Consider the following 25,610-nt stretch of genomic DNA (forward strand, 5'->3'; position numbering starts at 1 on the left):
CTGGATTTTGGGCCAGCAATAAAGCCATTAACTCAGGCAACTTGAATCTAAAGTGTTATTCATTACTTTGATATCTGGTATTAGTGAAATAGAAAAGTGATTCCTAATTTTGTAAACCGTTGCTAAGATTAATAGGCTTGACAGAACAACTTGTGTGTATGTATAGAAGACATTTTATCTAAAATATTCCTATGATCATTATAAATACCTTCCTCCTCCTTTTCCTTTTTTTAATATGACTGTAAAATATGGAATGGGAATTAAGTAAGGCAGAATAATTTTCACTTATATGAAAAACAGTTGCTGGGGTTTTCACAGCTGAAATCACTGCTTGCAAGGAGATTATGGTTGCAGCATACCGTGGGAGAATAAAAATGATAATGATGATGGTAACACTACCGTATGCTGGTTAACGTCTGTCAGTCCCATGAGGTATTGGTACTATTAGCTTCATTTTACAGATGATGAAACCAAAGCACAGAGAGGTTAATAACATTCCTGCTTGCATAGTTAGGAAGTAGCAGAGCCAGGATTTGAATTCAGACAGTCTGGCTCCAGAGGCCATGCTCTTAATCACTGTCTTATATTGGGAGGACTAAGAGAAGACAGTCTTTTAAATGGGAGCAAATGTCCTAAAGTGTGGCAAGTTGTTTACTCTTAGATTTGCTCTGCAGGTATTCTGAGAGAAGCCTCACAAAGTGTATTGGTATTACTATTGAGACCAGACCGGATTACTGTATGAAGCGGCATTTAAGTGACATGCTGACCTATGGCTGCACAAGGCTGGAGATTGGTGTGCAGAGTGTCTATGAAGATGTGGCCAGAGATACCAACAGGTAAGAGGGGGGCAAATGATTTTGCATAACCCTCCTTCTACTCCCACTGATTATATCTATGTTCACATTCATTCTTTCCTTGCTACCAATCTTAGAGAAGGAGGGATAGGTATTCCTTCTCCTCAGAGTCATTCTTCTATTTCTGCTCTTAATTCCATCCCTTTTCCTTGATTTCCAGTCTTTTCTCTGCTGGCTCTTTTCCAGTAGCCTGTAAACATGCTTTATTTCTTCCTGTTATAAACAGCCTTTCCCATATGGAAAGCCGAAGGCAGGGCTCAAGGTCAGTGGTTTAAAACAGAAGAGAAGGCCAGGAGCACCAGATCAGAGAGATAGGTTTGAACAAGAAGGAGGTCAAGGTGATATTTAAAAGATTAGTTGTTGTGAAGCAGATGCCAATTGGCAGAGTAGTGAGAGAAAGGTTGTAAACCTAGAGAAATTTGGGAGGGTAAGGAAGGATAGAAATAAGGGTTGATAGAACCATATGAAATTCTCTTCTAGAACTTTAGAAATAAATCACTGAGTTGAGGAGAAAAGACACACATGAAAGGTTAGCTGTATAAGGAACTTTATGATTAATTGGTAAATTAGAGAAAAACAAAAGATTTTTAGGACTTTATTAGGCAGCACAAATCACTGACTGTAGATGTAAAGGCAGGCTTTAGGCAGTTGGTATGGGTTGAGTTGGGTCTTAAAGTCTACTTTACTACAAGGAGCAGACATGACTGGGGGTTGTGGTAAGAGACGGAAGTAAAAGAGAACTAAGGAAACTTACACCAGTCAGCATCTTAGAAACAACCAGGAAGAATGCCAGGGTAAGGAGGAAAGAATCTTCCCTTTAGGTTATAGAGGTCTGTTAGATACTTTTGAACACAGGGAAGAATTGCACAGATCAGGCTTAAGAAAGATTAACCTGAGTAGAATGCACTCTTGTAGGGGCAGTCTTGAACCGGAAACACTGGTTTGATTGCTGCCGTGATCAAGGGTTATACCTGTGGAGATGGGAAGTCTCTTAAAGGTCAGGAAGGCTTTTTGACAAGAATGACATCAGATTTGAGGCTTAAAGGAAGAGTATGACTTAGCTGGGGAAGAGGAAGATTATTTCAGGCAGAAAGAAGCATACAAGCAAACTCCTGAGCACATGGAAATATGGGAACATGTGGCATATTTTGGGGATTTGGAGTAGGTTAGGTTGTACAGTGTAGAGCATGAGCTAGGAGAGTGGTAAGAGGTGAGGCTGAAAAGGTAAGCCAGAGTGGCCAAATGATGAGGAGCCTTAGAAGTCAACCCCAGACAGTTTGGGCTTTAATCTGAGGACAGGCTATAAACTAAGTTGTTATAGGAGCATACCTGCATTTTAGAAAGATCGCTTTGTAAGTATTGGGATGGATTGAGAAAAACGAGCTAGAGGGAAGATCAGTTAAGAGACTATTGCACGATTTAAATAAGAAATGATGTCTTGAAGAGAAGTGAATGACAGCACTTGATGACTGATTGGAAATGGGAGTAAGAGAATGGGAGCAGAGGAGGCTTGGAGGGAAGATGAGTTTCATTTTTGGATGTACGGAGTTCTAGATACCTGTGGAACAACCAGTTGAAGGTTTGCTTCAGAGGAAATCTATCCAATAGAACATTCTGTGGTGTCTGAAGTGTTGTACACCTGCGCTGTCCAATATGATAGTACAACTGAGGCACTAAATTCTTCACTTTATTTAATTTGAATATAAACCTAGTGACTATGGGCCTAGAGACTGTGGTATTGTACAATTGACAGTACATTTTAAAGTACTGGATATTTGGATGTTGTATCAGGAGAGGGGCCTGGCCTAGTCATATAAATTGGGAAGTGATTAGCAAAAAGAGATTGAAAATGGATAGGAAGATCCAGAGTGGGCTAGAGTCCATGTTTCTAGGATTTTTTTTATGGTGAATGGGAATGTCTTGGAGATGAAATGATTGACATAGGGTTCAGGTCATTAGTAGCCCCAAACTGTTACGGGCTTGCTTCCTACTTGGATATGGTACTAGAATGTTAAGATGATTTATCCAGCTGGCCCCAAATGATTCTGCCCTGTCACTAAATCATTCACTTTTCTTACTTTTTAAGGACTTGTAGACCACCAGAGTGAAATTTATTTTGTTTTTAGGTGTCACTCTTCAGATCTCTCTCTCTACAAATAATTTCAAAAGATTTTTAGAGGAAAGAGCGTAACAAGAGGCTGCTTCTGCTTAGTTTTGAGCCCATTATTTTTGTTTTTAACTTAAATATATACATTAGTAAGTTTACTTTGGCTGATGATACTAAACCAAATAATTTTAGTAGATATTCACTCTGGTTACCCCAGTCATTTACTGTCAGAACCTTGAGTAGGTACATGAGGAATTTCTGAGAAATATCTCAGAAGTGAAATGATTTATTTCCAGGCCTTCTCAGAGATACAGACATAAAAATGATTTTCTGAGATTTTTATTCCCCAACCATATTAGCCTTCATTATAAAACCACTGTTACATGTCTCAGATTGTTTTTCCTCTGTTTCTTGTGTTAACCTTCTTGCCCTTTTATTTGTATAACAGGTAGTGAATTTTCTTTCCTCAGGGGCCACACTGTGAAGGCAGTATGCGAGTCATTTCACCTGGCCAAGGATTCTGGTTTCAAAGTTGTGGCTCATATGATGCCTGATCTGCCAAACGTGGGACTAGAGAGAGACATTGAACAGTTTATAGTAAGTGGTGCCTTCAGCCAGGGTGATTTAGATTGTTTCTGCATGCTGCTTCTACCCCCTCTGCTCTTTTTCATTATTTGCTGCTAATGTTTCCCCCATTATTAAGGCAATATGTCCCGTTATAGACGAGTGGAAATATGCAAAGAAAGAAGAGTCATTCTTCACAGTGCCCACACCACACAAAACCCTAACATTTTAACATACTTCCTCCTAGGATTTTTTTTTTTTTTATGCTTAGGCTTTTCGGAGGGGTATACACACACAGACATATACAGACACACTGGCACATATATGATAAATACTTAATTTTAATGGCTTTTTCATTTAATGTTATACAAGCTTCTATCTGTGTTAAATAGTCTGGTCTCTGTTAAAATGTTAACATACCTAAATGTGTGCTTAATTTCCATTGAATAAATATGTTATACTTTGCTTACCTACTTTCAAATTTTTTAAATTGAAAGTATTACCAGTATTTTTTATATTGTACATAGCACTGCAGGTAAAGAATTTGATGCCTATAACTTTTTGTAGTATTTAGGACTGTTTCTTTAGGATAAATTCCCTGTGGTACAATTATCAGGTAAAGGTATAAACACTTCAAGAATCTGTCCATATTACTTAATTGCTTTTCAGAGGGTTATAACAATTTATAGTCATTTTGGCAGGGTTATCGTTTTCCCCAAATAACACTCTCCTGTATATATATTTACACACACACGCATAGATAAAATGTTTCTATCTTTGCTAATTTAGTATAAAAATGTAATTTCAACTTGTATTTTGTGGTTATTTTAATATGCTTTTCAGGTTTGCATGCAATAATCATAATTCTTTCATCTTCTTAGAATTGTGTGTTTTGTTCTCTGACCAGTTACTCTATTGGATATGAATATTTTTAATGTTAATTTAGATGAACTTTCTAGGTAAGGACATTATGGATTCCTTGTTTGTTTTTATAGTTGTTACACATATTTTTACCAGCCTGTCTTGGGCCTTTCATGTTTGTATCTGCTGTCAAATCCATCCTATTTATATATGATTTCTTCAGATGCTTCTGAATTTAGAACTGCCTTTCTCTTCCATTATTTCATTAAGTAGTGAAAGAAAATGTTTGGGCTTTTTCCTGTGTTCTCTGTTCTTTGATATTTTAATATCTAACTCTGGATTGGTTGGGGTTTTTGTTTGTTTTTATTCTCTCTCACATGTTGGGAAATGAGATTGGTAAGAACTTTTTTTTCTTCAGAGTCTCAGATAAGGAAGGTGCCTTAGGTTATTCTTACAGAGAAGAGGATGAAAGTAGTAAGTTATTTTATTCACAAAAATATTTTACTCTATTTAGAAAAATGGAATTCACTATGCCTTTCTTGTGACATTAATAATTCTTTCTTTCCTTTAAAAAATTTTTTATTTTTAAGCCCACAAATTACAACTGAAGACCTGTTTATAAAATAGTACTAATTCATAAATGTCCCTGTTACTAATTCCCCTGTGTTAGCTATGTAGTAGATTCTGAGTCTAATAGCCTCTCCTCAGTAGCTAATGGCCAGGTTCCAAGCCTAAAAGGCCTCTGAAACACTTTTTTTAGCACAACTTCTAGGTAAAACAAATATAACTAGAATTCATAACTTTAAGTATTATTGGGAAAAAAATATGGCATGTTTTAAATAATAGCAAATAGTGGAGCCTTACTATTCATTTTCCTTACTGTTCAAAATAAAGAAAAGCTCAGTAATAATATTGCAAAGATCCCTTCATGTAAACAGATCTACCTGTTTGTGATCTTTTCAGAAAACTTTTCAGAAAAACTAAAATATGAACACTGTATGCCTTTTCTGACTACATCCCAGCACATAAATGAGTGACAAAATAGGGCTAACATGAGAAACCTGATTTCTCTCTAGAGAAAATTTTTCTGCAAAATTAACTTAAAATGTCTTAAATAATTTCTACAAATCAATAAGAAAAAACCAGAAAGCCCAATAAGAAAATGGACAAAAACACTTGAATAGGCACTACAGAAATAGGATATTTGAACAAGCAGTAAATATATTTAGAAGTTCTTAAAGTCATTAATCTTCAAAGAAATGAAATTTAAAACTATAATGCATTCCTACTTATACACTTACCAGAAAAGCTAAGGAGAGCTAAAATGAAAAAAGACAAAATCAAGTGTTGGTAAGAATATGGAACAACTAGAACTCTTCACTTAGTGCTAGTGGCATGGTAAAAAAAACAAAAAGACACAAACTTTGACATTATCTGCTAATCATGAACATATGCATATGCATGTCCTAGAATTGTACTCCTAGATGTATTCTCAGCAGAATATCTACATATGTTTACCAAAAGTCACAGTTACAAATTACTCTTGGTAATATCAGAGCATCAAGAACCCAAGTGTCTGTTAACAAGAGAATACATAAATTGTGAAGTAGTCATACAATGAAATAATATAAAAGTAATTAATTACAACCTTATGCAACAACATGACTGAATCTTTTCAACATAAAATTGAGCAAAGGAAAACAGATCCAAAAGACTACCTAACACACAGTTCTGTTAGTATAAACTCCAAAAACTTTGGGTGGAATTGTAACTGGAAGCAGGTATGAGGTGGGTTTTCTAAGGTTTTGGTATTATTTTTCGTAATTTGAGTATCTGGGTACTGGTTACATGATGTATAAAAATCTGTCAAGATGTACACTTGGAGTTTGTGTACTTTTCTGTATCTAAGATACATTCTAATAAAAGTTCACATAAAACTTTTAAAACTAGTTTTTGTTTAGGAAATCTTGTTTGGACCTAGTTGGAATTCATAACCTTTCCTGAATTAGTAGGCAGTAATGTTTTACACTTTAAAACCTTTTTCCCTACTTTATTTTATTGTCACATCATTAGCAACCCACAGATACATTTTTCTTGAAGCGTTTTGTTCCATAGGAAGGGTTGCTAAATCGGGGTTCTGCTGGTCTAATTACCCAAGTCTACAAAATGTTATCTCTGTTAGAGGACAGGATAGCCTTGCCTGGCATGGCAGCCGGCTGAGATATCACAGCTATATCTTGGGTTGTATGCTTACGGTATACTAGTTATAAATTGGCTAGATTTTACACCTTGTTGTTTAGGTCAGTTCTGGGTCCCTACTCTTAGTATCTGTTTATTTGCATCTGTTCATTGCAAATTCACACTCTCATCCAGGGTGCACTGCTTGTAGCTGTGTGTGAGTAATAGCGTTTGTGTCTATTTTCCAGTAACTCAGAAATGAAGTTTTCTTTTTCTTAACTTCACCCTTCCCGCCTCTCCTCAGATGGGACTTACTTATTGCTCAAAATAACTTTTAGCTGTTTTGGTGTTTTATCCATTTAAAAATTAGATTGCTCTTGGATATCCAAACTAAGATTGCTAAAAAGGCATGAAGAATGTCTGTTTCTCTTCAGGAAAAAATTCTCCTCAGAATCTCCCGTCAGTTACCAGAAGTCCTTTAAAGATCATTAATGCTGGACACTCACAAGTTCTTCCCTCCACCCCTTCCACCCTGACCTGAGCTTTTTTCCCCCTCAAAGCCAATGTGATTAAGTTACCATTAGGCTGGGATGGGTAGAGGCATTTGTTTTGTTTTTAATGTAAAGGCTTATTACTTAACATAGTGTCATAGGGTATGGGGCAAGTAGAGTATTTACAGGGCAAGTAGACTATTCTATCAGAAAAGACCACTGTTATAGTCTCCTCCATTGAGGAAACAGGCCCAATGAGATTAAGTAACTGTTAAAGTCAGTGGTGAGTCTGCAGTAGAACCCAAGCTCTTAGATAAGCACACCTTCCAGGTTATCTTTCTGTTAACTTTTCTAGGTGAAGGGAAGTCTCTTTGACTATGAATGACTGTGTGTGACCTGAATGATGTTGAAATACAAGTCAAATTGGATCTTAAAAAAACTTTAAACCTCCTTCTGCTTTTAGTTATTTTTTATTTGTATCAAAGGAATACATGCATAATTTTAAAAGTCTAATTGTGCTGTAAGACTACAGTGAGAGACAGCGATCGCCTCTTTCCTTTTCCTTGAGTACACCCAGGTCATTTTACAAACACTCCGGTGTCTCTGCCTCCTCGTCCCCTTCATTCCTCAAATCCACTGCAGTCTGGCTTCCACCACCCACTGAAACTCTTCTCTCAAATGTTGTAAAATACTTCTTAATCTCCAAAAGCAAAGAATATTTCTCTGCTGTCACGTTATTTGGTCTTAGCATTTGTTATCGTTAAAGAGTATCTTCATTTTGAGATTCTTTTTTACCTGGCTTTTGTGATTCTGATGTCTCCTGGCTCTCTTACCTCCAGGACTGTTTCACTTTCTGCCCTGTCTTCTTTTTCTTCCCACCAGTTAGATGTAGGTTCTGTCTTTTGCTCTCTCCTTTTTTTTTAATATTTTTTTTTATAGTTTATTGTCAAGTTGGTTTCCATATAACACCCAGTCCTCATCCCAACAGGTGCCTTCCTCCATGCCCATCACCCATTTTCCCCTCTCCCCCACCCCCATCAACCCTCAGTTTGTTCTCAGTATTTAAGAGTCTCTTATGGTTTGCCTCCCTCCCTCTCCTTAACTATTTTTCCCCTTCCCCTCCCCCATGGTCCTCTGTTACACTTCTCCTGTTCTCCATATGAGTGAAAACATATGGTATCTGTCCTTCTCTGCCTGACTTATTTCACTTAGCATAACCCCCTCGAGTTCCATCCACATTGCTAGAAATGGCCAGATTTTATTCTTTACATTGCCATGTAGTATTCCATTGTATATATGAACTACATCTTCTTGATCCATTCATCAGTTGATGGACATTTAGGCTCCTTCTATAATTCGGCTATTGTTGAAAGTGCTGCTATGAACATTGGGGTACATGTGCCCCAATGCATCAGCACTCCTGTATCCCTTGGGTAAGTTCCTAGCAGTGCTATTGCTGGGTCATAGGGGAGTTCTGTTGTTAATTTTTTGAGGAACCTCCACACTGTTTTCCAGAGAGGCTGCACCAGTTTACATTCCCACTAACAGTGTAGGAAGGTGCCCATTTCTTTACATCCTCACCAGCATCTAGAGTCTCCCGGTTTGCTCATTTTAGCCACTCTGACCGGCATGAGGTGGTATCTCAGTGTGGTGTTGATTTGTATGATGAGGAGGGATGCTGAGCATTGTTTCATGTGTCTGTTGGCCATCTGGATGTACTCTTTTAGAGAATTTCTGTCATGTCTTCTGCCCCATCTCTTCACTGGATTATTTGTTTTTAAGGTGTGGCGTTTGGTGAGTTCCTTATATATTTTGGGTATTAGCCCTTTATCCAGTATGTCATTTGCAACTATCTTTTCCCAATCCGTCGATTACCTATTAGTTTAATTGGTTTTTTCCTTTGCTGTGCAGAAGCTTTTTATCTTGATGAGGTCCTAATAGTTCATTTTTGTTTTTGATTCCTTTGCCTTTGGAGATGTGTCGACTAAGAAATTGCTGCGGCTGAGGTCGAGGACGTTGTTTCCTGCTTTCTCCTCTAGGGTTTCGATGGTTTCCTGTCTCACATTCAGGTCCTTCATCCCTTTTGAGTTTATTTTTGTGTATGGTGTGAGAAAGTGATCTAGTTTCATTCTTCTGCACATTGCTGTCCAGTTCTCCCAGCACCATCTGTTAAAGAGGCTCTCTTTTTTCCATTGGACACTCTTTCCGGCTTTGACAAAGATTAACTGGCCATACATTTGTGGGTCCAATTCTGGGTTCTCTATTCTATTCCATTGGTCTATGTGTCTGTTTTTGTGCCAATACCATACTGTCTTGTTGACTATAGCTTTGTAGTAGAGGCTAAAGTCTGGGATTGTGATGCCTCCCATTTTTGTTTTCTTCTTCAATATTACTTTGGCTATTTGGGGTCTTTTGTGGTTCCATACAAATTTTAGGATAGTTTGTTCTAGCTTTGAGAAGAATGCTGGTGCGATTTTGATTGGGATTGCATTGAATGTGTAGATTGCTTTGGGTAGTATTGACATTTTAACAATATTTATTCTTCTGATCTATAAGCATGGAATGTTTTTCCATTTCTTTGAGTCTTCTTCAATTTCCTTTGTAAGTTTTCTATAGTTCTCATCATACAAATCTTTTACATCTTTGGGTAAGTTTATTCCTAGGTATTTTATGGTTTTTTTGTGCCATTGTGAATGGGATCAGTTTCTTGATTTCTCTTTCTGCTGCTTCATTATTGGTGTATAAAAATGCAACCGATTTCTGTATGTTGCTTTTGTACCCTGTGACTTTGCTGAATTCATGGATCAGTTCTAGTAGGCTTCTGGTGGAGTCTGTCGGGTGAGTATCATGTCACCTGTCTTTTGCTGTCTATTGTATGCTTGCCTTTCGTCTGTTGTTCTAACTTGACCGCTTATGCTTCAGTGAGCCACATTTTCTCTCCAGCCTTAATCCTTAGGCTCCTAAGACCAGTTACTTAATACTCTTCAACTAGCAGTAGATGTCATACATCTGGTCCAGTATAGCATATTTATCTGTTCCCCCTTACTCTTGTATTTCCTGTCATACTTAGTGGCCCCTTCATGCATATTCTCTCCCTAGTTAGAAATTTAGGAGTCATTCAGGAGCAGGGAGAGAATATTTGGACTCTGGAGCCAGACCATCTAGTTTGAATCCTGGCCCTACTACTTTGTAGCAGACTGTTTTGACTACTTTGTTCCCCAATTCCCTCATCTCAAAAATGATATCAATTATAATATCTACCTATTATGAAGATTCGCTGAGAAAATACATGCAACACACTTAGCAAAATGCCTGGCACATAACGAGTGCTCACTAAATCTTTGCTGCTATGACTGTCCCCTCAAGCCCTGAATCTAATTCCGCAGGACACTGTCAGTTTCTCCCTCTGCGTATCTTTCAAAGCTGTCACCTCCTCTTCATCCCACTGCCGCAGCATGAGTTTATACTTTCCTCAGCTCACCTATACAGTAAAGCAGCTTCTCAGCTCAATCACCGTGCCACCAGCCGTGTTCCCTTCTACTTGGCATTCACATGGCACCAGAATGATGTTTATTCGATTTTTGTCCCTATCATATAAAAGTTGTCAAATAATAAAATCACTATTAAATATTATTTGAAAATTCAATAAATCCTAAAAGGATCATATCAAAACACAGTAGTCCTCTGCCACCTTCAACTATTGTAGCTGGGTTTTTCCCCCTGGTATTTACCTCTGTATTTCTTGCTATCAAGCAATTATGATCATTGAAAAGTTAATTCTTTTATACTGCTCCGATTCTCCCAATATTGTTACATCACTATTTTAGTTACATTAGTAGTTAATGGTCAGTGTTTACATAGACCATAGATTTTACGTAAATGATTACTGATATGGAGCCAAGAAATATACTAACATTCTTTTTTAGAATAATCATTTGTTTCTTTCTAGAGTTAACAGTTGTCTTTTTTTTTTTTTTTTATTCTTTATGCACCTGTAACTTTCAAATGTACCCATCCAGTGTTAAGGCCTCTCTAATCACTGGCCTAACTTATTAGATATTCCGTCAGTTACTTTTTTAGGCTAGCAGTGTGACTCCTGGTTGTCCCATCTTCCAACTCCAAGTGTCCTGGCAATCCTCTGTGCCTACTTCACAAGTGTCCTCCTTGGGGACTTCTTGTCACCACTCTCCTGGATTGGATACTTTGTTTTCTGCATTCCAAGTTAACCATATTTATTGGTTTATTCCTTGACTTCACTAAAACACATTTTCCAGCAGCTTCCTGAGGAAGAATTCATCATGGGAAGTATATAGTTAGCTTTTGCATGCTAAAAAAAATGGCTCTGTTCTACCTTCACGCTTATAAAATTCTGTAAAATCGTTTTTTAAGACATTGCACCATTGCCCCTTGTAGCTTTTAGCACTGTTGTTAAGGAGTACATTATCTTTTTTATTCCTCATCCTATATTCCTCATTCTTTAATCCTATAATGTATGTAACCTGGGTGGGTTTCATTTGTTTGTTTTTTTACTCTGGAATATTTTAGGAATTTGTCTTTATCCCATATCTTGTGAAATTTCACAGTAATGTATCTTAGCAAGAGTTTTTTTTTGTTTGTTTTTTTAAACTAATTGTGCTAGATTTTGAAGGGTCTATCATCTGGGAAATTTCCTTCTTCCACTGGATAATTTTCCCCTTTCTTTTTTTATGTTCTCTTTCTAAAACTCCTATTAAGCAAATTCTAGATCTCCCAGATTCATCATCACGAATTTTCATACATTTTTTAAACCTGTTTGTCCCTTTTTTCCTGCTTTCTTCTTATATTCTCACCTTTACCTTTCAACTTTCCTAATACATGTTTCAATTTTTGTTCTGGTTTGATTTTAAAAGTTCTTTCTTACATCCTGATTGTTTGATTTCTCTATAGCATCCTGTTCTTGTTTAATGGATGGTAATATATTTTCTCTTATCTCTCTGAAGGAATTATAGGGTTGTTGTTTTTTTTAAGTTTTATTCTCCTTTACATAATGCCTCTTTCCTCCAAGTTCCTTTTTTTTTCTTTTTGTTTTGTTCTGCCCTTTTTCTTCTAGGCTATCCCCAAGTTTCTGGTGATCCTTAGCCAAATGGTCAAACTTTAAAAGTAAGGGACTGAAAGAGCAGTACTTGAATGTCAGTATATTGAACTCTTATTTAGGGCCATTTGATTAATCCAGAGATGAACTCTCCAACTTCCTGTTTGGAGGGCGGGGGTATGAGTAGGTCACAGAAAATTGATTGCTGGCGTCCCGGGAGCAAGGTAGGGAATCCACCAGTTGGTGTGATGCTTTCACTTAATCTTCCTGTTTTAAGCCTTTATCCTCACCCAAACCTTCCTTTGTACCTGGAATCTCAGAATCCAGCAGTTTCTCCAGGGAACAAAGAGGCAGAATTCTTATGGAAAGGGCGATGGAATAAGGGATAAATCCTCCACGTACACACTTCGATCCTGTGATTTCTTTTATCCTGCCTGGTTTCTGGCACTTTTGACTCATGCACGAGCCTTTCTGGGACTTTAGTGTGACTGAGCCAGCCTTTCATTGGTATCCCCTTTTGCAAATACTTTGTTTACAGTGTTCTTTACTTGCAAAGTCATTTACCAATCTTTACTTTTGTCTTTCAAAAATGTATTACCATCCCTTGTGTGGTCCTCTCTCCCCTCCATCTCGATCTCCTCTGATATTCTCTTTGTTCTGGATTTATACTTTTTAAAAAAAAAATCATCTCTGTTATTTTACTATGGTTTTGGAGGGAAAAGAAGGAAACACATGTTTTAATTCTCCATGTTAAACCAGAAGTCTAGAACCAGTTTCATCTATCATCTTTCTTATCAGCCCAGCAGCCTTCTAAATTTATCATAGAAGCACCTGAACTATTTTTCTGAAATACCATGTTCTAATGTAGATTCAGACTAGGTACAGAATGACTTGCATACGTATTCTTTCTGGTGGCTATAGCATATTTATTAAAGCCTGATGAATCCTTAATATATAAGTGTTACAGGGAAAATTACGTGCAATTACAGTAAAATATCCCTAAGACCAAATGATGCAGGAAGAATACAACATTTAAGAATGTGACAGAAATCAATGAGAGAGATCGAAAAGTCTGTAGTTACATTTCTTTGAAAAGCAAGTTAAGCAATGGAAAGCTTGGGAAGAATAATGTACCATGAAATAAAAAGCATTGTTACAGTTCACAAGATACAGTACTGCTGGCTTTATAGATACTAATGCCAGGGTGGGGTGAGAGGAAACTGAGTCCACCTTCATTCCTCCATCACACATTTGCAAAATTAAAAGCAAATGAGCAGTGCAAAGTCATAGAAAGGATAATGCTTGGTGTCTCCTTTTATTTCCATATAAAGCCAGCTGGGATGATATAGTACAGGAAATGACTATGTCAAAGTAGATAAATTAGATGTATTTCTCAGTGTCTAGATAACAAATTGTGTGTATCCCAGGTTAGGAATGGTGCCAGCTGGCCTGAAGACAAAATAGTCATATCCAGGGATTGGCATACTTTTCCTACAAAAGGCTATTTGGTAAGCATTTTAGGTTTTGCAGGCAAGTGACGATTTCTGTCACAACTTTTTAAAAATTTAAACAATTAAATCTATTATTAAGGAAGGAAATCGTCTAGAGGTGAAGGCAGGCATCAGATAAATTATCGGTATGATGATATTAAGAAAGCAGTAATATAGAAGTCAGTATAATTTTTTTTAGGGGAGGCAACTTATATTTGAAGGTCAGGAAGGCCTCTCTGAAGAATTGGCATTCATGCTGAGACCTGAAGATTAGCTAGATGAAATAAAATTGACATCCTTTCCAGCCGGAGGAAATTGCCTTTGCAAAGGCAGAAAGGCAAGGTGGTGAGGGTGGCAGGAGCTGAGATTGCAGCAGTAGATGGGGCTGGATTAACGAGGGCTTTGTAACCCAGCACACACACAGCTTGCTTCAGTGACACTGAAAACAATGAGTTTCTGTTCTGTCTGCATCCTGTCCCTTGATGGAAAGGAAAGGCAGTCTAAGGACTAGGTAGGTATGTGAGAAAAGTTGGCCCAGGACTGAAACTTGACCACAGAAACTTCATCAATCTCTACAGAACTAATGGAGTGGTAATTTTCTGTTCTCCATTCACAGGAGTTTTTTGAGAACCCTGCTTTTCGTCCTGATGGTTTGAAACTCTACCCTACCCTGGTGATTCGTGGAACTGGGCTTTATGAGCTCTGGAAATCAGGAAGATATAAAAGTTACTCTCCTAGTGACCTGATCGAATTGGTGGCTCGGATCCTTGCTCTTGTGCCTCCATGGACTCGAGTATACCGAGTGCAGAGGTAGTGTTATCTTTTCTGCCAAAAGTAATCAGTGATGAGTCTGGTTACAATTTCTTTTTTTTTTTTTTTTAATGTTTATTTTTGAGAGAGAGAGAGACCACATGTGAGCGGGGGTGTGGCAGAGAGAGGGGGACACAATCCAAAGCAGGCTCCAGGCTCTGAGCTGTGAGCACAGAGCCCAACGTGGGGCTCAGACCCATGAAGAATGATGAGATCATGACCTGAGCCAAAGTCTGATGCTTAACCAACTAAGCTACCCAGGCACCCCTTGTTTATGATTTCTGAAATGAAAAAAGTCTGATTTAATATTGAGGTGTTTGAATTTTTTTTAGTCAAAAATGGGACACCTGGAATGCAGTATGTACATAGGGATGGAAATGAAAGGACAGTGTGTTCAAGCCACTTTGTCAGTATCTTATTTATTCATGTATTCATCTCGCCATTGATTGATGTACCAGGAGATGGCATTAAGATGGTAACAGGCATGATGCTTGGTTCCAGGAGCTTATGACTAGATATGGTAGGGAGTACAGAAGGAGGAAGTGTAGCCATGAGTCTGTTATCTCTGTTGTAGACCTCTGAAGAAAAAAGAAAGAGTAGCAACAATTCAGTTCTTTTCCAGATACTAATGTAAGTGTGAAGAAAAAGTGACATATTCCTGATGGCATGAAGGAAATCGTCTTAACTGCTTCTTTCCTAGGAGAGAAAAACTAAGATCTCATTTGTATTCATGACCTTTATAATTTTTTTTTTTACAAGAAACATAACATTGAAGAAAAGATTTAGGAGGCAAAAAGTTACCTATCTACCTATAGTCCTCACAAAGCCATTCCTGTATTTGCTTGTCAGTAGGCACATTTCGACCACCTTGCCAAAAACTGCCTGGATTCTAGTAGTACAAATACAAGGTGAAAAGGTGACTAGTAAATGCATGTGCAATCAATTGCTATAACTGTTACTCCACCGAGCACAACAATTGTGTTCCCTAATAGTATAAAACAATACTGAAAACAAGCAAAAGTATCAACTAAAGAAGAATTATCAAGAGTATAAATGGATTTGCTTAAAAGTTAAAGGATGTTTACACCATACTTCTGTCACAACATATTGATTTCTTAATTTTTTTTAATTATTGGCCCAATTTAAGGATCTAAATTGCCTAGATTATCTCTATTGTTTTTAAATACCAAAGAAAATTCAGCTGCCAAAATTGTTTGCATTGTCTTCCCCCTTCTTTTTCAATCCATCTGAAACCATTCAGTTCAAAAGACAGTAGGAGGCGCTGAAGAGTGCAGACCTCTTCACAGAAGTGGGGGCCGTAGGCCCAGAGCAGAGTGTGTAAGCTGTCCTTGTGGAGGAGGCCTATGAGCAGTGTGGTCTCCTGCATCCCGAATGTGGTGGAAAGGGCATTCCCGCAGAGGGCTGAGCACGTGAGGAGGGGTCTCTGAGGGAGTGCAGAGAGGAGCAGCAATAAAAGATTGGGTACTTCCAGAGGATTGATCTAATAAGTAGATAATATTAAGGTTAATGGGAGCTAGATTTTGTGTTATCTACAAAGAACTGAAAAAGGGGAAAGAATATACCCCCATGGTGTTTTAAAATAGGAGACATTGTTGTGAACTCATGGTTTCCAACAGATAAGTAGATATAGAAATAATTTTAAATGTAGTAAATAATAATATAGTGTTTGTATCCTTTCCATAGTTTGTTTAATACCACATTCTTTGCATTTTTGTGCTGTTTCGTGGTGATTTCACTATTTAAAATGGCCCATAATAGTAGTACTGAAATGTTGTGTAGCGTAAGAAGGCTCTCATGTGCCTTATGAAGAAGATACATTTGTTGGATAAGCTTCATTCAGCTTTGAGTTATAGCAGTATTGGCTGGGGGTTCAATGCCAGTTATATGGTGTTCTTCAACACCATGTGAAACAATGTTATGTGTTGATCAGGTAATGAAAATGTTGTGACCACAGGCTCACAGGAACCTAGCCCTGTTTTTCACTTAGGAACAATGTCTTACTCTTCACTAATTTAATGTTCACAACGACTTTGTAGAACATAAACTACTGTGAAGCATGAGAATTGACTGTACATTGTTTCAGAGTACCTCCCTACCACATGTTTAGTAATTACAGAACAGAAAGAAGTAACTTTGGAGAAGACTGGCAGCTGGTTAAGGTGAATATCATCAGTAATAGTACAAGTCATAGTCGTATGCCACCTGAGAGTGTGTACTGAGAATAGTATCCCTTCTATGTTATTCAGCCAAAACACCATAATCTGAATTTAATTATGAGGCAACATCAGACAACCCAAATTGAGGACTATTCTAAAAAATAGCCTGAAATCTTCAAAATTATAAGAATTAAGAGTTTCATTTTGAAGGAGACTAAAAACTCACAAAGCCTAAATATAACACAAGGTTCTGACTAGATCCTTTTGGTATAAAGAACATTATTTAGACAGTGGTGAGCCTGCAGTGGAGTCTAGGGTTAAACAGTAAAGTACCAGTGTTAATTTCCTGAATTTGATGGTCGTGTTATGCTTCCGTAAGAGAAGATTTGTAGGAACTACTTTAAGTATGCTTGGGGGTGTTGGGACATTTGTTCCCAATTCTCCATCAAATAATTTAGGGAAAAAGTTATTTGTACTACACTTGGGACTTTTTCTATAACTTTAGGATTGTTTCCAAAAATGTAAATTAATACAATAGAAAACAAAGATATAATAAGTAGTATTAACAAAGACAAAAGAAAATGATTATTTGCATTTAACCGACTTGAGCAACTAGATATGTGAAGATACTACTCCCCAACAGCAGAGCATGGCAACAAATACCTCTGTTGTGTTGACCTCAACTTAATGATAGTGATCCTATCAGCTCTGAGTACCTGAGGCACTCACCTGGCCCCTATTACTCATAGTGAGTCCCAACAGACATTTCCCCCATGGAGGCCATGTTGCTGGGCCAGCCCTTATGCTGCTTATCATAATAGCAGGGCACACTTCAGTAAAAACCATCAGGGGGACTTTGAGAAACAACATTTAAATTTGTTTAAATGTTTATTTTTGAGAGGCAGAGTGTTAGCAGCGAAGGGGCAGAAAGACAGGGAGACACAGAATCCGAAGCAGGTTCCAGGCTGTCAGCACAGAGCCTGATGCAGGGCTTGAACTCACGAGCCACAAGGTCATGACCTGAGCCAAAGTCAGACATTTAACGAGCTGAACCACCCAGGCTTCCCGAGAAACAACATTTATTACTCAGATGTCCTGGAGGGTACCCAGCAAACCTGAGGGGTACACAGTGAGGTTGTGGGGTAAGGAGGGAAAGGCAGGAACCTGGGCCTCTGCCTTTATTTGGATACAAGAGCATAGTGTCTAGGGCTTTGTGGGTTCAATGTTTATTGGTTAATTTAAAGAATATGAATGGGAAGTAGGATGTGATAAGGAAGAAATGAGGCCACTCAGATGGTCAGTTATCTAGGTTACCCAAGGCTTTGTGAAAGAGGGAACTTAATAGGGGGAAAGGCAGCCTCATTCCTTACCTGTTGTTTAGCAAGTAGCTGGCAATGTGTTTATTCAGGATGGATTTCTTCTGACGTCAAAAGCTTAATGTTAAGCACTTATACTACAGAAAGCACTTATGCTACAGGGCAGCCAGAGAGCACTGAAGATCATACTTCCCAGCAGCAGAGAATGGCAGCAAATATCACAGAGTAGATAGAAATTTCACAGCCATAAACACCATAGTTTTCTTACAAAAGTAACAAGGTGTATCTCACACAGACGAAGAATGTGCATTTTCCCCTTTCACTTTCAGCTTTAAGTTTTGTACTGCCGTACCACTGAGTCAAAAGCAACAGAGACATTGCTATAACATTAAAAGCTTAATTTTATAGATCATGAAATATCACCATAGGACATTATCCTGGCCTACCACCAACTGAGAAGATAAGGACTTTGAGAAAACAAGAGCAGCAGAAATAATCTCTATAGAATCATTGTAAAGGGGTCATGACTGGAAGAATTAAGAGCATGTGCGTTATATAACCAAAAGTTGTATGCTGAGAAGGGCATAATATTGTGGATAACCAACCTGAGGTTGATGAAAGAAACCTCCCTGTTCTCAGTTCTCCTGTGATGACCCCATTACAGCTCTCTGGAGGATCGGGCAGTGGAAGAGTTCCTCAGCTCTGATGCCAAGAGGCCAGACTGTCAGTTCTACTTCCCTGTCAGTACATCACTTAAGAGATTTATGCAGGACAAGTATATGGGTGGGTATAGGCTTAAGATTTCAAAGTGACACTCTCTTATTACTTTACAAAGCGGGGGGGGTGGAATTAAAACTTAATGGGATGCTGTAAAACAAGACATACAAACTCTTTAAAAAATGTGGAATTAGAAATGTCTCAGACTCCCTCAGAATTTATTTCAAGATAGTGATGACTCAGTTCCTAACACAGCAAATGTGTTTGGTGGAGAGAGACATTCAGGGCCTACCTGTGATGTCAGATTTTTGTGCTTTGTGACTGAGACTTCACTTAATTGTGAACACCGTTATTTTCTAGGAGTTTTAGAATAAAGATTAAAATCTTTATGATACTTTCTATTTTCTTTTATATTTTTTGCATTTTTAATATAACTATGCTATCATTAAACAAGTTTCCATTAGAATCCTTTTGTTTTATGTAGCTTACTGTGGACTAATGTTCAGTAAAGCATTTGTTCCCTGTAAGCATGGACAGAATTCCTTCAAATATGTTACCTTATGTTTTGCATTGAATATTGCTAAACGAGTCCTGTGGCTTCCTACAGAGGAATTCATTCAGATTTATATTTTATTTACATACTTTCTTTGTATATACCACATAAAAATTATTCAAATTTATTTTATATTGATGTGTTTTCTGTTATCAATAATTACTGAAATTCTGGCCTAGACTTTCACAGTATTGAGGGTAGCAAGTGTTTCTGTGTACCACCATTCATTGATCCCAATACATTTCTTTCTGAGAATGTGATTTTATACTTTTTTCCAACAGTTTGTACAATACTACTAATTGTCAAGAACTTATATTTTTACTTAATTTCTAGCCATACAGTACTGTATTTATGTGAACAAAATAATTTCTTTATAAGCCTGCTTTAAAAACACTTTCAAAATACATATTAATATATATAAGTAATACTATTTTTTTAAAAATTTCCTTGTATAATTGAAATTCATCTTTACACAGCAATACATTTTATACACTGGCAAATATTCCATTTACATTTTTGTGTCCATTTCTTATTAAAGGCTTAGAGTAATCCTCATAGGTATAATTTTAATGACAGCACAGTAGTCTAGCATTTTATCTCACTTAGTAAACTGTTCCCTAAGGTTGCTTCCAGCCTTCTTTTTTTTCTTTAATCATTTTTTTCATGTTCATTACTTATTGAACTGATCTACGTTTCACCTTTTCCAAAATGTAAAGCTAAAATAGGACTTTAAGGGGGTGCCTGGCTAGCTCAATCTAGAAGCCCCACATTAGGTGTCGAGATTCCTTTAAAAAAAACTTTAAAAATAAAGGCTTTAAAAGTCCTGTTAACACATTTAGTGAGTACCAAACTAGGAACTAATGAGTACTAATCTGTTCAGGACCGAAGGGACTTCCTTGGTTTCTTTGGACAAAAATCCCCCATTGACTAAAGGCTATACAAATAGTTGTCACTTTATTAAACTCTGAATTGCACAAAACTCCATTAGGCAGGAGAAGTGGCCAGGATAGAAGGACGTGGGTTGTGGGGGCAGCCAGTCTATAGGGGATGACTAGGCTGGAGGCCGAGGTTCAGGTCCAGGACATGCAGGCAAAAGCAGGCTGAGAAGTCTAGAGGCAGAGGTTAGTGCATTTATCCAAAGCCCTTCCTTTCCAGTTTCTAGGATGCCGATGCTTTCCTCAAGCAAGGTTTGTTTTGTTTTGTTTTGTTTGCAGTCAATTATCCTGACCTCCATTACAGCTTAAATTCTCCACTACAGCTGAAAAGTAGCACCTTTTATTTTTGATGAAGTAATCTATTAGAGTAGTATAATCTAGGAGAAGGATTACTCATGATAAAGGAACTAAGTAAGCATCTTTGTATGATGATGAATATATTTTCTGGAACAAGGGGAGTATAAATGAATGTTACAGTGTTTGCTGTGTATGTTGATATGGTTTTCCAAAGGGATTAGGATAATCTACCAATTTAGAGTAATAGTTATCTCCATAGAATTGGATACTTACGTTTTTTATTTACCTAGAGGTTTTAATTTGTATTTCTGTAGTTATTAATGAAGATTAACATTTTCTTCATGTAACTGATTATTATTTGTGTTTCTTCTGAAGTCAGTTGTCTGTTTATGTATAATTTGCCATTCAAGAATTTGGATCATAAAGTAGATGGTGCTTTTTATTGCAATAGCTCAAAGAAAATTTCATTAATTTTACCTTTATCTTGCAGAGCCCTTTTGAATTATCTTCATTCCTTGACAAATGCAAAGGCTAGGGAGACAAAAAGCCATGTCCATGTTCACATAGTACACTTCACACTTAGTCTGATAGCTGTGTTTTTGTAAAACAAGTTCATGTCTCTGCTTAAAAACCTTTAAATTCCATTTACTCATGTTTATATTTGGTTATAGCTCAAATTTGATATATCCAGACCTCTAGAAAGAAACTAGTGGAGGGACTCCTGGGTGGCTCAGTCGGTTAAGCATCGGACGTTGGCTCAGGTCATGATCTCGCAGTTCATGGGTTTGAGCCCCGTGTTGGGGCTGTCAGCCCAGAGACTGGAGCCTGCTCTTGATTCTGTGTCTCCATCTCTTTATGCCTCCCTTCCCCACTCACGTTCTGTCTTTCTCTCTCTCTCTCAAAAATAAATAAACATTTAAAAACTGGTATCAGTAGCTGGATGGCAAAATTTTGAAAATAGGAGTGCTAAGGAAAGTTTTAGTGGGTAACTCAAACATTATATACAAACGTGTACTAGAGAAGGCTGGATCTCTAGACAGTGTTAAGTGACTAAGAAACCTGATGTGGGAAGAGAGAATCATATGGTTTTGACTTAACATTCCTTCTAGCTTCAGTTTTAAACTTTTAGAGCAGTTCTGAGAATGTAGAAAACTGATAAAGAAACTTTGGCAAAGGTGAAAAGCCTCCTCCCAGAGTATAGAATCTGGGTAATTTTAATAATTAGAGTTTATTTTTGTTTTATTCATAGTAAAGGAAAATCATACATGCCTTTGTGCTCTGTGCCTTTAGGATCTAGCTCTTCCTGTGTAGGTTCATCCAGCGACAACTTCTGCCAGGTACAGGCAGCCAGTATACTTAGTATTGACTTATGAAGTTAAACATACAGAGAGAAGAAAATTTTTTTCAGACAGGTGTTAGAAGGCGGGGACAGAGGAAGGAAAGTAGGGGAGCACATATTTCAAATGAAAACCAGTGCTTTATACTTGGCTTTTTAAAAATACTATATTTTACATTACTGGATATTTTTGTAATGAATGTAATGAATACATTACTGGATATTTTTAATTGGACATTTTCCCCACCTTTTGAAAACTAATTTACATTTTTAACTTTATGACAGTTGGGTCAGTAACATCTTATTGGGTATTTTTATGAAACAGTATTCTAATAGTGATTCTGTATTGCCACCCTGAAGGGTGCAATGAATGATTAAATGTAAGATTCTGTCGAGACACTTGATGGAGCCGCAGGAAAGTGCTGCTTGCCTGCAGGCTATTTGACAGCTGTCGGCTGTGATGTGATATTTAAATCACTGTGAAGCATTAGAATAGGAATACCAATTTGCAACCAAAACATGCTTCTGAAGGTTGAGAAACTTCAAACCAAAAAAGCTCTAGACATCACTTTGAAAGGGTTTTGATGAGCAAATTGCAAATATTAGCACCTCTGAGCTTAAAATGTTACCTGTTGAAATAGAAAAGTGAATAAATATTCTTGAATGTAATCTCTCCAAGCCAAAAAAGTGAAACTAGATTGAAACAAATTGAGAAACCTAAAAATAATTTTAACTCCTACCTAGCTGGAGTTCAGATGGTCAGTAATCTCACCTGGGCTTTGAACTCCTAGAAGACTATAACAATATCTATTTATCTTTTATATTCCAGATTACTTACTGCACTACTTTATGTATAGAAGATGCTCAGGATATATAGAATTCTGGCTCTTCATTTTCATTGAAAAAGACCTTATCACTGAAAGTGGAGATTGCCACATTTCTGTTCCTTAATGAGGAAGAACTAGCATCTGGCATATTCTAAGCATGTCACTGCCAATAAACCCGTGTTGCATTTTTGTAGTGACAGACATAAATTTAAGGACATTTGCTAATTGTCTATATCATTATAAAGCCCTGTATTATTAGGTCCTCTCTGAGCTGTGCTTTGTGGTAATCAAGGCCAGCATCTGGGACATGCGACCTGTGTAGTCTCATAGGGCCTTGAACTTGGCTTAATGTTTTGCTTTTGCCATCTTGAAATTATTGATAATCTCTTAACAAGAGCCTCTTGTCATTTGTACTAGACCCCACAAATTATTAGCCAGCCCTGCTGGTAATTCTTTCTGTCATATAATTTTGCTTGACAACACTATATGATAAAGCCTATCCTTTACAGTTTACTTCCTTTGAGAATTTTAGGGTCTCTTAAAAGTACTGGATCATTATTGAAAATACTTGTAGAGCCCATCTTCCTTGTCCTTCCCATGTCTCCTTCCCATCACCTGTAGAGGTAATGCCAGGGAGGCATTAACCACAGCATATCTGCCATCTGAAGAAAGGGAGAGTAAAGGTAGGGAGTACAGTGGTAGCAGCGTGAGTAGTTAGGAGATGGGTTACATTAGCAATTATTTGATCTAGCAAAAAAGTAAATATATTAAAGATAACAGAGCCAGATTTCTCACTGTCTGAAGGGATTTATAAACACTGAAAGGCAGAAAGTTGAGTACTGGATTAGAATTGTAATTATCAGCATAAACTCATGGGTTGTTTTTTTTAGTTTATGTATAGGAATAGTTATAGACATATGTTTATATGTATATATGAATGCCTGTATGTACATACATATATGAATGTGTGTGTGTATACACATAATACATACATAAATTTCTTGGTTGTTTATACTGAGAGAGTCTAGAGACCATGATACCTCAGTAGTAATGAGCACAGTGAGTGCCCAGATCTTGATTCCTAAATACCATTCTCCACTTAAAGGAATCAGGGCTGCTTGGAAAAATGGCCAGTCCAGGGCTGGGGCAGCAAATATAACAAGATAAATGAGGAACATCTTGTTGTTCCAGAAAGTAAGGAAATATCTAAGGAATAAGAACATGTCAAAAGGACCTAGAAGCCAGCCTGAATACACACCTACTGACCAAATCTAATTTAAGCAACAAAATAAGTAACATTAGTATCAGATTACAACTCTTTGAATAAAATAGGAATCTATGAACTCATGAAAAAATGGAGAAGAGGAAGTTCTTCCTTACAAGCCCAACTAAGAAATGCAGAAGGGAATAGATAATCACCAGTTTGACAGCCATCACAGAGATGGTGAAACAAGAGGGAGCAGTGTATTTGTTAGACTAGTAGTTGAAGGGTTGATGAGCAACAAGATATTTTTCTGATACTGTGTGCTTGTTTCAGCTCACACACCTTAAACAGGCATCCTGTTTGCAATCTACTTCACCCATTTTTCACATTTTTGCCCTTTGTGTTGATTTTGCTGTTTAAAGTGGCCCCAAGCGTAGTGCTAAAGTGCTTTCTGTCTAGCAGTCCTAAGCACAAGAAGGCTGTGAAGGGCCTTCTAAAGAAAACAAATATTAGATAAACTTCATTAAAGCCTGAATTATACTGCTACTAGCCACAAGTACTATGTTAATAAATCAGTTATATGTTAAATAAACTCTCTCTAAAAAGAAACACACATAAAACAGGGTTATTTATTGATCAGTTGAAGAAAATGTGACCAGAGGCTCACAGAAACCTATCCCTGAATTTTCTGCAGGAGCTGTGTTTAAGTGTTTGTGAATTCAGTGTTCAAGTTACCTTTACAGAATCTGAGTGCAAGAGAATAACAAGAATCAAATATATCTGTCATATAATGGGTACTAACAGTGATTGCCATTGGTTTTATCAGATTAATTTCATGTCATGTATAATAGGATTTTAAATTTTACTTTAAGTTGTGAAAGTACAGGTGTTTGTGAGTTATTTATAAAATGTCTCAGGGTATAAAAGGGCATTTAGAAGACTTGAACTTTGGTTTATGTAATAGGAAACAACAAAATACTTAAAACAGTATATTTGCACCTTCTTTGCAGAAATAAACCGTATGTTTTTTACTTCACTAACCGTCATTTAGTTGCATCTGATTACTAATTTAAAATATATTTGAATTTAAGAAGATAGTTCTGGGGCACCTGGATGGCTTAGTCCATTAAGCATCAGACTCTTGATTTTGGCTCAAGTCATAATCTCGCGGTTCATGAGTTTGAGCCCTGCATCTGTCAGCATGGAGCCTGCCTGAGATTCTCTCTCTCTCCTTCTCTTCTCAGCCTGTCCCCCACTCATGCTTTCTCTTTCTCTCAAAATAAATAAACAAACTTAAAAAAAAAGAAATTGTAGTTTCAGAGATAGAAAGTTGGTTTTTTTTAACCAAAAACTGTAAGTAAACCATATATATTAACTAATCATTCTAAAACTGAACACCCTGGTGTGTCATTGTCTTAAGAATTTTGGCTTATCATTGCTTTATATAGTGTCTAATGGGAACTTCAGTGGCTTCCAGAGCCTAATAGATTTACTGTGTATGGCTTTTAATGTTAATTGATTGGCCTTTGATCCTTTTAAGTGAATAAGAAATAGCTTATTAGAATTGAATGGGTGAATTAGCTAATTGTATGTACTTAACATTTGGAGGGATAAGTAAAAAGAGAAGAAAAAGACTCAAGTTAATTCAAAAGCAAAAATGAGAAGAAAGGATATTTGATGTATTCTTCAAGTCTTTCTTCTAATGAAATATTAGACAAAACAAATTGGGGACTTGTCTTTGAATAGGAAACAGATATGCTAAGTATATTCTTAGTTCAGATTTTTTTTTAACTTTTATCTTTAGATGCAAATTTTTGTCTAG

General features: G+C 37.1%; 1 protein-coding gene and 1 long non-coding RNA gene across 4 annotated transcripts in view; one reads left to right on the top strand and one right to left on the bottom strand.

Moving 5' to 3' along the window:
- ELP3 (elongator acetyltransferase complex subunit 3) overlaps positions 1-25,610 on the top strand; it is an 85,077-nt gene that overhangs the window by 35,510 nt on the left and 23,957 nt on the right. The window contains exons 8-10 of the mRNA XM_077769687.1: positions 675-836; positions 3,432-3,558; positions 14,233-14,426. Coding sequence (XP_077625813.1) covers positions 675-836; positions 3,432-3,558; positions 14,233-14,426 — 483 coding nt within the window. The remainder of the gene's footprint in view (positions 1-674; positions 837-3,431; positions 3,559-14,232; positions 14,427-25,610) is intronic.
- The window catches only part of LOC144236082 (uncharacterized), a 17,372-nt gene continuing 6,594 nt past the window's right edge, over positions 14,833-25,610 (bottom strand). For all 3 annotated transcript variants that reach the window (XR_013336406.1, XR_013336405.1, XR_013336407.1), the window contains exons 5-7: positions 21,691-21,787; positions 20,899-20,952; positions 14,833-15,004 (exon numbers count right to left, since the gene is read on the bottom strand). This is a non-coding gene — a long non-coding RNA (uncharacterized LOC144236082). The remainder of the gene's footprint in view (positions 15,005-20,898; positions 20,953-21,690; positions 21,788-25,610) is intronic.

The sequence above is a fragment of the Crocuta crocuta genome, unplaced genomic scaffold (assembly GCF_008692635.1).
Source record: "Crocuta crocuta isolate KB4526 unplaced genomic scaffold, BGI_CrCroc_1.0 scaffold551, whole genome shotgun sequence".
NCBI lineage: Eukaryota > Metazoa > Chordata > Mammalia > Carnivora > Hyaenidae > Crocuta > Crocuta crocuta.